Source organism: Leptinotarsa decemlineata, unplaced genomic scaffold (assembly GCF_025532065.1).
Source record: "Leptinotarsa decemlineata unplaced genomic scaffold, Ldec_3_MD MMD2_tig00026361_RagTag_RagTag, whole genome shotgun sequence".
NCBI classification, from domain to species: Eukaryota; Metazoa; Arthropoda; class Insecta; order Coleoptera; family Chrysomelidae; genus Leptinotarsa; species Leptinotarsa decemlineata.
The window spans coordinates 2,866,478-2,880,023 of record NW_027412704.1 but is presented as its reverse complement, the minus strand read 5'-3'; the positions used below and the strand labels follow the sequence as shown (position 1 = coordinate 2,880,023).

Here is a 13,546-nt window from a genome sequence, read left to right as displayed (position 1 = left end):
CCACCTTCCTGGGAAGGACAGGATGGACGATGACCTAGGAGGACAACTCCTCGGGAGGATGTAAAATGGGTCACATTTGGCCTAAGTGCTGTAGGCTTACCTTCAGCCTCCCTACTCTACAGATACAGATAGATGGTGACCAGGTCTGCCGGCGTTTATGCTGATACTTGCGTTATTTGCTTGAGTTCTTTACTGAGACATACAAATACTTGATAGACGAAATTGAACCCCTGCATATTTTTTACAGAAAAATACAGATTCTCGAACGTGTTTTCTTACCTAGTTAGTGCATCCGTCTGTTGTATATTATAAGCTATTTCTTGCTGTAACATCTGCCGTTTGACGTTGTCTATTTCTAACCTAGATTTAGCTAATTCCTTCATGATTTCCGATTTCTGGTTATCCAACTCTTCCATCATCTTCCTAGTTTTATCCAGTTCTTGGGTGAGGCTGTTCTTCTCCTGAAGGGCGTGCATCCTCTCCTTGAGGTGGTCCTGCAGTCTGTCGTTAGACTCTGACAGAAGTTTGTCGACTGTCGTCGAAAGGCGAGAATTATGGTCTTCATTCATTTTTAGTCTTTGGTTAAGGCGCAATAATTCAGCGTTTTTCTCGTCCAAGTTCGCTTCCAGCCTTTGGATTCGGTCTTCGGCCGATCCGTGCCTTTCTTGAGCCTAAAATATTCAACAAAAATAACAGCATTTCTAGAAAATGTAGGTTGAGCCAAAAACCGTCTGTGAGCCGCGTGCAACCACGCGCAGAATATGAGAAATATAGTCGTTCTAAAGCACTATTGACTGATGGAAGTCGTTTAGCTGTTACTCCTACAGTGATAACCAGGGAACCAAAAAATCATTTTGACGATTGCTATTTCTATCATGTGAATATGAAGGGCATTAATCGTAACAATCGACAAACGTGGACATATCCTAACCTGGATTCAGCAATCAGACCAATTCCACATCATTGAGCAGATACCCATTCCAATATTTACTAGAGGATAATGTCGAAACGTTATCTGACGAACTACAGACTAATAGATTTGAGGAAGACGACAGTGATTTTGAAGGGGATTCAACACGTCCTGAGCGCTTTACTCAGGAAGAGCTAAGCGATCTTATTAGAGATTTGAACCTTCCAAAGGGTTCTTCCGAATTGTTTGCCTCCAGACTAAAGGAAAAGAAACTTCTTCACCAAGGCACCAAAATTACAAACTACCGTAATAGAGAAAAAGATCTTTTGCCTTTTTTTTCTGAGCAAGATGATATGGTTTCTTGTAACAATATCAAAGGACTGTTAGAAAAAATTGGTGTATCGGAGTATACACCAGATCACTGGCGTCTTTTCACCGACAGTTCCAAACGAAGTTTAAAGTGTGTCCTTCTACATAATGGCAATAAATATGGAAGTATACCAATTGGGCATTCTACCAAACTGAAAGAAGAATATAAAACAATATCGCCGGTGATAAAAAACATCACGTATGACCAACATCTGTGTTGATTTTAAGATTGTGAAGTTTCTTCTGGGACAACAAGGTGGCTATACAAAATATCCTTGTTTCCTGTGTCTTTGGCATAGCAGGGCTGAGGACCAACACTGGAGTAGAAGAAAATGGCGTTCTAGAGATGCTTTAGTTCAAGGAGAAGCTACCGTAGTTAACGATGCATTGGTCAACCGAGAGAAAATAATATTACCTCCGTTACATATTAAACTAGGGCTGATAAAACAATTTGTAAAGGCCCTAGACCAGAATCGTCCTTGTTTTGAATACTTGTCCAGCAAATTCCCTGCACTTAGTAAAGAAAAATTGAAAGCCGGAATATTTGATGGACCTCAGATACGACAACTTATAAAAGATTCGCATTTTATAGAATCGATGACTGAAATTGAGTATAATGCATGGTGCTCTTTTGTGAAAGTTGTGGAACATTTTCCGGCAGCAAACTGTGTGTTTACCAGTGTAATTATAGAATTGGTGGAATATTTTGTAATAATATTCGAAATAAGTGGTTTTTCATCATTTTCACATACACAGCCTCCTTGTATAACCTCATTTAACCCCGTTTGAATTTTGGGGTTAGGTTCTATATAATGATTTGTAGTTTTTGTCTTGAAACTTACCATCAACTTGATTACCTGTAACTAAAAATTACTCGTCCTATAGCTATAGACTGTTGATCATGCATTCAACATCTATGACTATCTACCACTACTAATCTAGAATTTTCAAATCAATATTTTACTTTTGAAGAATGAAATGAATGTGCATTCGAAAGAGGAAAATAACAATGATAATACTGATTCATGAGATAAAAAAGTAAATGGAATTTCTCAACAGAAAATGAATTATTTGTTGAAATTATTCGGCGTACAAAACTTCCCGACTACATGATTTATGCAACTTTTTTGGGTTTTGTCCATCAAATTGAAGATGATATAAGCTGATTCAACTTGAAGAACAAAACCAAAGTTGGCCAAATTATTATTGATTGTTAAGTCGATGTCACAACTCTCAACTATCAATATATTAGTTTATTTCAAACTCTCATGTATTCACTTTTTTATAAGCGAAAATATATTAGCTCAAGGCTCACTTGTGACTAAGTCACCTAAACACAAAAGTGTCCCAAAAATATGTAATTTCATTTGTATTCAATAATAATAATCCGCCCTTTCAAATCATTTTGTTAAAAAAAATTGGAAAATAATTGTTATTCATAAACGCTTGCAAAACTCTGAAGAATGATCAACTTAATTGCTAAGGATTTACTTCTTGAAAATCCAAAACAACTATTTCATCTTAAATTACTATTCGGACGGCAAAAGGATCACGGAATTTTAATCAAGAAAATTACATCCTTCTATATCCTAAATTCAAGTTCTTCATTTTATGAATTCAAAGTGAGTTCTGCCCCGATTTTCAAATAATTTCCAGGTGGAGAATAATTCCGCGGATGGTAATTTAGCATTTGGGAGTTTTAGTTTGTGGCAAGTTTGGTATCCGGCAAAACTTATTCCAAGTATAAAATAGCAATCGCGAATGAATACGGATAAAGTTCGCTCAAAGTTTTCATTGAAACAGACGAGTCGACGGAGAAAAACATATTTAAGGGACACTGCATTACATCTAAAGCACAACATCTATGTTTTATTCAACACACTAAGTATGCCTGATTTCTACTTCTTCACTCGGATATTTGATGAGATCATTGTTGAAATAAGAGGAAAAGTGCAAGTATTGTTTGTTGATTTTTGTTTGCAGTAGTAAATGATTATTTGATTCAGTAAAGAATGGGCATATTTTTAAGGAGTATTGTTTTTCTTTGTAGTGGAATATCAGTCATTTTTCAAAAAGAAACAGGATTTCGAAACTTTTAATATTCTTTTCTTGGTCTGTTCCTGACAATTCTTCAACAGAAATTGAAAATGATAAATTTGATAAGCATAACAATATTACAACAGATTAATTCAGTTGAGCGACAGCACAGTTAAAGTACAGTATTTTGTATGACCAGCAACAATAGTATGACCAACTACAATGGTTTCTAGTGCATCAATACGTCATCAATATCTTCTAGCAGGAATGTGGTGTTATTATTTTCCACCCAAAAATGTTAGCTCACATTTGTTTTGGAAAATTGGTAACGAAAAGATTTATCCCTAGACGAATTGAGTTAAGCAAGTTAAATCTTTCATTTACTTTCCTGAAGATATTTACAGAAGAGAGAATTCCTCAACCTTCGTCTAAATCAGAAGATTTATTGATGTCGAGTTGTTTCAGAATTTGCTGTATACTCGTTAAAAACACAATTGAAAGTTTCGGAAACACCGCTGTTGGTTTGTCTCCTTCAAACGGTTTTTGTACTTAGGTATAACCAATTCGACAAAGAGAAAAAACGCTCCAAATTTTTTTAACCACCAATCCGGCTCGAAGGACCAACATTATGTTTTGTAATGAATATGATGAACTCAAACACTGGATATACACCAAATAATAACTCAGTGGGACCACTTTGAAAGGTTACAGTGGATGATTAGGTGCTATCTAAGTTGTAGACGAATGAACTGAATCATTCAATCATTTAGAGCATCAAACATCAACAAAAGACACTTACACTGGGGTAACATTTAGGGGATTCACGCCAAACGAGAATTGAGGTGTTGAAATCGATTTCAGAAGCTTACAATCGGTTTGGCGTGAATGACCAAAGGAAGAACTACTACGAAAATGTGGTTTCTTACAAGTTAAAAATGGAAGTGTGCTATTAGAGAATTAGAGGTAACATCGAATAGTAACGAAGTGAGCTGAGAGCCTCGTACCTGCGGTCTCACCTGTGTCAGCGCCTCCATGCGTTGCTTAAGCTGTTCTTCGATCTCCGGGAGCTTGGAGTATTGAGCCAGTTTCTGCTCCGCCAGTTCCAGCTTCTCCTGGATCGCCCCTATCTTCTCTTCGTGCAACTGAAAGTCACGAATGAGGTTATATGCCACAGTAACTAATACACTCTGCGTTTTTGTTTCAGCTGCCATTCCGAATTGTTTCACATTGAACGTTTGCCTTTCAGAGATGAACCATTGTGCATGGTTAAAACATATGGAATAGTGGGTATTTTGTGTACACTAAAACTGTATTCATGTAATTCTTGTCACTTATTCGCAGAGCAGTCGTTCAAAGTCTCTAGAGAGCTTTAACTTCCGAGTATAAACGAGTCAATACGAGTATATCCAGTTGGGGTTGAATCAGGATAAAAAGATGTAAATAATATTACTGTTTTAAACGAAAGTGGTTCTTAAAATTGTTCTAGGGATTCCAGAACATTTGATCATTCGAAATTCATTCGTTACAAACGAAATTCAAATAGTTCAAAACTATTCGACCTATGTTCACAGACAAAATTACCGTTATTGGAGTGACACCAACCGTCACGATTTCCGGGAAACACATACCCAATATCCATAAAAAATTAACGTTCGGGCAGGAATATTGGAAAATCATATTGTAGGACCTCTATTCATTGATCAAAATTCAACAGGGGAACTGTATTTGATTATGCTGGAAACTACTGTTGACCCTTTCATCACTGAAATCGTCGAAGCGAATCCTAACGAATTCGTTATGGATATTGTGTTCCAACAAGATGGAGCACCTACACTACTCCAGACAAGTAATAAACTATTTAAATACTACTTTTCCTGGTCGTTGGATTGGCCGTCGAGGTCCTACAGAATGGCCAGCCCGCTCGCCAGATTTGACACCTTTGGACTTTTTTATGGGGCTATTTGAAGAAAGAGGTGTATGAAACTGAACCTGCTTCAATATTGGATATACGGATATCCATTTTTTTTGCCAATGTATCGCCTGAATATTCTTATTTAGTGAACATTCTTTAAAATTTGATTTTCGATGAGAATAAATAACAACTAAAAAACATATGGGACTGTCAAAATCAAAACACAATGAATTGTTTTGAATATGGCTTCTGAATTTACTTCACTTCCTATTAAGATTGAGTTATGAGTATGGGTACTTTTTTAAAGTGAACGGACAAAACTTATTATTCTTAATTCGAATGTTTCGGATTTGTATGATTCATACATTTTAAATGATCACAAGTTTTGCAAGCCGATTTCAAAAAATGTGACAGTAGGTATGGAACTCACTAAACATTTCAAGTCCCCCTCAGTGATACAAATTGTGTCACAGTAATATAATCAACCCTCTTTTCGCATTTTATCCCCAGCTGGATATCTTGATTACCTACTCTAATAGAAGGATTGATTTTGAACGACCGCACAGTATATTCATTAACAACTTGAACTCAACCGGAACTACAACGACATTTTTTCAAACGATCACAATTATTCGAATATCATGCAAGACAAACTAGTTGCATATTTGATGCAGTTATCACTGAAAGCAGTTACCCGAAGTTATTACTTTCCCAACTTGTTTTTAGTGAGTGTGACCAATTAAATGAATATGGCCAAAGGTTAATGGGAATGCATTCAATACGGTTCTATTTATATTATCATTATCAAGATCAAATGTTTGGAAACTATTTTGAATAATAACTCAAACAGTAAAAGTAAATAAACCATATGTAAAGTAATCAATCCTGTCTCTGGATTTTGAATCAACTTTATCTGATCATTCCTATTGAGCAAGTTGATAATAATGCGCTACGAGTGAATGAATCACAATGTGGGTATAGACTTGCTGCAGCCAATTTATATGAATTACAAACATTTTTGTAGGTATACAAGAAAATACTTGACATCAAATGGTTTCATGCGAAATAATGAAAATGAGTAATTATAATTTCTTGGGAATTATTTTTTCAGACAACTGCAAACTTGTAAAATAATGGTATCACCTCTTAATCTCGTAATCTATTTATCAATGACTGATATAGAATTGAAAAAATAATATCTAGAATTAAACTTGAACATTCACCTCTACCAATGTTCCTACACAGTAGGAAGGTATGGAAAATGCCTGTCGGAAACACCTACTTTCCTGACCAATATCACGCGGACATTAAATTATCTCCGATAGACATTTGGTGAAAATTTCTTCACAGAAGCAATCCTTGCAGATGCTCCTGATTCGTCCAGCAGCAGGACCTCGCTGAAGTCAGTCAAGTGATCATCTGCAGACCGGTTTCTAAGTGTTACTCCTCGTCAGTGCAGGACAGATCCAACCAAAACAGCAGCGTGTACGCATGTATGAGTTATAATGAAATCAGTCTACTCCCGGAGACATTGTTTTCTTTCGGTTGAATCTGTTCTGAAACGACGAGAAGACATACTCGATTGATTCCAGTTAGGTCCTGCTGCGGGACGAACGAGAGGCATCATGTTATGAAGGTAGTTGTCAAAATAGTGAACTTTATTAAGTCGAAAGGTTTGAACCACCGTCAGTTTCAAGAATTTCTTAAATCCTTCGACTCAGAATATGGTGATGTTTTGTTTTATGCAGAAGTAAGATGGCTGACCGGTGCTAAAATGTTGAAAATAGTTTTTGATTTGAGGCAAGAAATACAATCATTTTCTGAAAGCAAATCCAGGAGTATTTCCGAGTTTCAAGACGGAGAGTTCCTTGCCGGGTTATTTGCAAATGGAATGTTGTGAAATGCAATGTGATGCACAGCTAAAAGAGAAATTCAATCAGAAGTCTATAAAAATTATTTCGATAAAGAGAAATATCCTGCCGTTTTACAAACATGCCCTGTTCATGATTTCATTATTTGGTAACACATGTGTGAACAACTTTTCAGTAGAATGAAGCACATTAAATCTCAAATGAGAACACGGATTACTGATGCTCATCTTGAAAATTGTTTGCGGGTAGCATCAGTCGAAGTTGACATTGATCAGCTTAGCTCTGATAAACAAAGTCAGATATCCCATTAATTTACTATTTAGTTACCTAACAGAATTATGCAGAATTAAAATGCGTAACTTAAAATACATTTTGTTTTCAAGAAATTTGCTCTATTTAAAAAAACTCCAAATATAATGTTTTTTTTTGTGCGCTGCTTAGTTGGAGTGCGTGTCAGATAACTCTACGCGTGACTGGGGTGTTATCTTTGCTAGTTGCAGTACATTTTTTTGTTCTAAGCTCTAACTAAGTTCTAACAGGAAAAATGTGTATCCGATTTTGACTGGGCGCAGACTTATCTGGCGCGCACTATACATAAAATTTGGTAGTGCGGCGCAGGGTAAATTTCTACTTCCGAATTTTGGCCCAAGTGCCGAAAAGGTTGGCCACCCTTGATCTGAATAGAAAGCTTAGCTCGGAGTTTTCAAATATTTTTTGAATACATTAACATTCCAAAATTCCAATAGATTATTCTGTTCGTTAACTGAAATCGTGACCTGGTTTCGTTTTGGTAATCGTATCAAGTTACGACCGCACCTTATTAAACTTTATAATGAAGGTACAAGTAATTCTAGATCTTTGCATGTAAATCCATCTCGAATTGTTATCGGGGGGCGTAGCTCAGATGGTAGAGCGCTCGCTTAGCATGCGAGAGGTACCGGGATCGATGCCCGGCGCCTCCATAATTTTTTAGACGCCTATCCCAGAATTTTGAAATTTTTCTTTTTTTTTTTTTCAATAAACTATAATATTCAACTATAACTTCCGATATATGCCCCTTAGTAATTTGTTTTTCAATTTCTGAATTGAGATGATAACTATCATCTCCGACAAATGACCTCGTTTTGTTTTGGTAATTATATCAAGTTGCAGCCACACCTATCTTGGATTTCATCGAACGTGAATGCTTTTATTTCTTGATCATTGTCAATTCTTTTGAATTCATCATCAGGGGGCGTAGCTCAGATGGTAGAGCGCTCGCTTAGCATGCGAGAGGTACCGGGATCGATGCCCGGCGCCTCCACTTTATATTTTTTTGTGGAATATAGGAGACATTGTGTTCATTTATCCAAACTTTTTTCTGCCGAGAATAAAATTCATCGCGAAACTTGATAAATATCGAAACAACAGTAAAAAAAGTTGTTGGACATTTCCAGTGTCTTTCCTTTGTTGTGGCTTTCCAATAATCTTTGAAAGCTGTTTCTCTTGACTAACTTCATCCAATTTCAGTTAATTTATCTAAAAAACGATGTCGGCAGTTGGTACAGATATGCAGTATGTTCCACTGGGAGAAGTACAAGTTTCAACCTCTAAAACCCTCCTTTCTCACTTCAGCTTCTCGAAATGCAACTCATCATCAACCAGTTATGGAAGGAGCATGTCAGGTTTTGTGTTCAACTAGATAAATACAGATCCTAAAGACAAAGTATTCGTTTTCCAACCTTGTCTTTGCCGTGCTTCGTCTATTTTTGACATTTTTGGATTCGGTCGATCCCATATGCAATGCAATGTTCGTTTCGGAAGATGAAATCGCTAGTTTCAGCCTAGCACCACTGAAAATTCTCATGGTGGATTCTGGTTTCATCCAGTTTCCTTGAAGTGAAAGACAGAGGGCCTTTGTTCGGAGGTCGATATTGAAGCTTGACTATTCTATCCACTTCATAAGTAGTGGCATCTTCGTAAGAGAATGTCATCGCCTTTACTTATTAGTGTTTAATGTCTGTATATGTTTTTACTATTGGATATTTTCCTGCTAACCAATCTAACTCCTCTTGTCAATGCTCTGTTTTTTCACTCCCTGAAAATTTGAATTTTTGGCACTAAACACCGTTAGACTTAGTATTTTGGGTAGAACTGAAAGAATTGAAGTAGAATTGATCCAAAACAAGGTCTGTTCTCTAACACTAGAACTGCAACACTCTTCTCGAGGCGCGTTTCACCAACTAAGTTGGCGTCCTCAGGAAATTACTTGATCTCCTGAAGAAGCTAGTTGGGAACAGTGCTTGTTTCTGAATCTACTGTAAAATCCGTGACTCACCTTTATTTGAGCTTCTTTGTGTTGCAACTCCTGCTCCAGCTTCTCGTTCAGGTCGTGCAACGAAGTGGATTCGCGCTGAGCGTTCAAATACCTCTTCTCCAACGTGGCTATTCTCTCCTCCTGATCCTCCTTCTGGGCCACGTTCTCCCTGAGGTCGCGCTGTAGCTTCGAATTGACTTCTTGTGCTTTCAGCAGTTCCTTTTGTGCTTTGGCTAAGTTCTCTTCCAATTCGCCTACCCTGTTCTGCATCTCCGCTACGCGACGCTGCCACGTACTTATTTCTCCAGTCTGCGGAAATCGATCCTTTAGTCATTACGAACGAATTTCAATATCAATCTGAGACATGTCCGATTTACCACAATAGCAAAATGGAGAAGGGCAACTTCTTCATTCGACATACAATGAAATACTTCAAAATTATTGTCTAGGTGAAAATGCACCAAATTACGATCATGCTCTAACAAATTACATCTATGTAACAAATATTCAAATCGGGTTCATGACAATTTTCCAACAATTCATTCAAAAATGATTGAAATTTGGAAAGCTCCACTATTTTTACTGTCTTAGAATAGAAAAATCCACAGTTATTCAATTTTGAATGTGAAATCCTTCAAAAAAAATCTGAACTCTTGTTAAACTAAATAGAGTGAACATCAATTTGTTTTGTGTTGTCACATTTCATTGTAGAAACTCTTAGTAGTAAAGAATTGATGTTTCCTCAAACCTATTTTTTTTCTTACTCATTACACAAAATTTCGATATAGTTTTCCTACATAGGATCAGTGACCGCCAAAATACCACCATAAAACACTTTTTCATTTTCGATTGTTCGTTTTTGTAAAACATAAATCCATTCAAGTTGTAACGTATTTATGGAGTTGCACAAGTACTGCAAGAAGACTCTTCCTTCAATTTATGGGCAGTTTCGTCGGCCTACTGAGGGAGCTATACGGAAGATTATGAATAAATTTCGAACCCAGTTTACATTATTGGACATTAAACCACCAACACGCATACGTAGAGTGAGGACCGAAGAAAATATTGCGGCTGTATCCGCCAGTGTTCGTTACGACCGTGAAATGTCGATTCGCCGCCGTTCGCAGCAATTGGGCCTCTGTTACTCCACGACGCGATAAATTTTGCGAAAGGATTTGGATGTAAAACCTTATAAGATACAGCTGGAGCAAGAATTGAAGCCACACGACCTCCCACAACGTCTAACATTTGGTGAATGGGCGCTGGGAAAGTTGGAGGAAGATCCACATTTTTATCGAAAAATTGTGTTCAGCGACCAGGCTCATTTCTGGTTGAATGGATACGTTAACATGCAAAATTGCCGCATCTGGAGTGAAGACCAGCCACAAGCATTGCAAGAGCTACCGATGCATCCCGAAAAAATCACTGTTTGGTGTGGATTATGGGTCGGTGGCATCATCGGGCCGTACTTCTTCAAAGACAACAATGTCCGGAACGTTACTGTGAATGGCGAGCGCTACTGTGTGATGACTGACGACTTTTTGTTGCCCAAAATAGAAGAATTGGACATGTCTGACATGTGGTTTCAACAAGACGGTGCCACTTGCCACACGGCACGCGAAACAATGGCCCAATTAAGAACCGCCTTCGCTGAACAGTTTGGGGCCCGTCAATTGGCCGCCTAAATCGTGTGATTTACCGCCTTTGGATTATTTCTTGTGGGGTCATGTTAAAGGTCATGTCTACAGGGATAAACCAGCAACGACTGATGCCCTGGAAGCCAATATTGAAGCATTTATACGTGAAATACTGGTCGATATGTTAGAGAGAGTATGCCAAAATTAGACCTTGCGCATGGGTCATCTAAAGCGCAGCCGCGGACAACATTTCCATGAAATCATCTTCAAACATTAAATTATATTGATCGTTCTATCGATCGCAATAAAGATTTCATAACTTTTTTCAATTTTGTGTTGTTTTGAAAATCAAATCCTATACCTCCTAAAAAATCACCCGTTACAATGTACATATATTGTAGCTACCATAAGTCAATTGTTACTTTTGTAGTACACACACAAAATTAGTATCATTCTTTTTAAGACACGTATCACTCATTAAAAGAATATTACGTTCTTGCTGGTTAAATTTTTATATAGAGTATTTAACAGTATATGTCTAACGCACATCAAACACTGAGCGTCTGTCCGACGAGAGAGGAGGAGCCTTCCTTCCGCTGACGTATGCGCAAGAGAAAAGGAAGCCTGACAAACTGGCGCCGTTACGCGTTAGGTAACGAAACCGTTAACCCTCCCGTAAGAAGTTATCACTTTAAAAATTAAATTGCAAGAAATTTCGTATACGTCGCGACTTTTTTGGCGGTCACTGACCAACAATTAGTAATGGTATTCTAGTTCGTGTTCATTTTTGGAATGAAACTCTATTCACGTTCCCAGTAGGGTGTACACAACAAAGTTCGTGATTGAATGAAGAAAGACTGTCAAAAATAACTCACTTGCTGCTCGAGCGCCACCTGTAGGTCGGCTATCCTAGCTGCGCTGTCGGTGTCCGATTCCATGCCTCCATTGGTGAGACGAGGCTTCGGAGATGCCTATATGCCCACAACAACATGCCACATCACAACATCTATTATAAACATGCCTTTTAAAAATACACTTTGTTCATTATACAAAAGTTATCACCGAAGTAGGAATAATCAGAGAGATAGAAGTGAAGCGGCTTTGGAAATCCAGAGTTCTGACTGAATGAAAACGCCAGATAAATATCCAACATATATAGTTACACGTAAAAATATCAATATATTGTGCTTCCTGTACCTTTAAAGTAAATATACTTTATAGTCTAATCAACAAGTTCAAAAACATGAAAAGTAGAGAAAAAGGTCCTAAAAATATGAGCGATAGCTCATTCGATTCGGAATCACCTCTAGAAAAATGTTTTTGAAGGATTTTGGTGCAGGTAAAAATTTGCAATTGTTATTAATAAAATAAGATTAAAAAAAAAGGTATTTAGTTTTTCGTTAATAACTCAAAAAATATTAATATTTAAGCAATTTTGAGAAGATCTCGTTAAAGGGGTGGAAATTTCCGATAAAAAAGACCTGACACCCGAAACTCTATCGCCATTATTTATAATTTTAATTTGATGTTGAAAATAGGATTCCGCGCGGCTGTTAAGGCATGCGCGCGCTGCCGCTAAAAACTGACATAAAAGTCATTTTAAAAATTTGAAAAGTTTTATCACCATTTTTCAAAAAGTTATTCAATTGTTAACTAAATAATTTTGTCCCACTCTCCGTTGACATAAATAATGGGATGAAAGGTATAAATAACTGGCCTATAAATTTTAAACTTCGTGGAGCCCTTTTGATATATATACTTCATACGATCCTGCGATAAAAGTTCATAAGAATTTATTAATTTGTTAATTATGATTTTTTATAACTATTGCAAAATGAAATATCTAAAAATTGTTGATAATTTTTTTTTATTTGATATTTAGCTGTCTGTTTTCACATTAAACAATGGCAGTTATTAACATAGGATATGAATTTCTTAAGTAATTTGTTTATTAAATTGTTTTAAACAAATAGAGAAATTTAATATTTTTGAAAAATTTTTTTTGCTATTTGTTGTCTAGAGATAATTATGATTAGAAACTTTTTTTTCTTAATTTTAATTTTTAATTGTTTAAAATCGATTTTTTTATATTTCGATTGTTTAAATAATTAGTTAGGAAATAATTTTGCTTTTAAAAATCATAATTTACACTTTTGAATAGTTTGGCAAAAAAATTTATTTATTATTTAATTGTTTATTAGTTTAACAATGTGTTATAAACAAATATTGCCGTAACAGCCTCGCGGAACCCTATTTTCAACGTCAAATTGAAATTATAAATAATGGAGATTTTCTCTTTATCTCTATTTTTCATGTTTTTGAACTTGTTGATTAGAGTATTAGAAAAATGCTTGGACAAGTTGATTAACATTTAAAAATTTGCCGTTTGGTCACACAATTCTCATCACCCACCCATTCATCCTCGAGGGATGGCGACTTATGTTAAAGTACCTTTTGTAATAAGTCGATTGATATATTTTTATATTAGCTACAACAAAAAAAGTTTGTCGAAAT

General features: G+C 36.4%; 1 protein-coding gene and 2 non-coding genes across 18 annotated transcripts in view; 2 read left to right on the top strand and 1 right to left on the bottom strand.

The window, feature by feature from the left end:
• Liprin-alpha (PTPRF interacting protein alpha) overlaps window positions 1-13,546 on the bottom strand; it is a 207,501-nt gene that overhangs the window by 25,038 nt on the left and 168,917 nt on the right. For 11 of the 16 annotated variants that reach the window (XM_023173758.2, XM_023173759.2, XM_023173756.2 and 8 more), the window contains exons 6-9: window positions 11,908-12,003; window positions 9,417-9,704; window positions 4,321-4,458; window positions 280-671 (exon numbers count right to left, since the gene is read on the bottom strand). In XM_023173758.2, the coding sequence (XP_023029526.1) occupies window positions 280-671; window positions 4,321-4,458; window positions 9,417-9,704; window positions 11,908-12,003 (914 nt within the window). Of the gene's footprint in view, window positions 1-279; window positions 672-4,320; window positions 4,459-9,416; window positions 9,705-11,907; window positions 12,039-13,546 lie in introns of all 16 variants that reach the window. The other 5 variants (XM_023173757.2, XM_074184930.1, XM_023173767.2 and 2 more) reach the window with 3 other exon arrangements.
• Window positions 7,989-8,061, top strand: TRNAA-AGC (transfer RNA alanine (anticodon AGC)). The gene has a single exon. It is a non-coding gene; the product is annotated as a tRNA-Ala (tRNA).
• TRNAA-AGC (transfer RNA alanine (anticodon AGC)) lies at window positions 8,330-8,402 on the top strand. The gene has a single exon. It is a non-coding gene; the product is annotated as a tRNA-Ala (tRNA).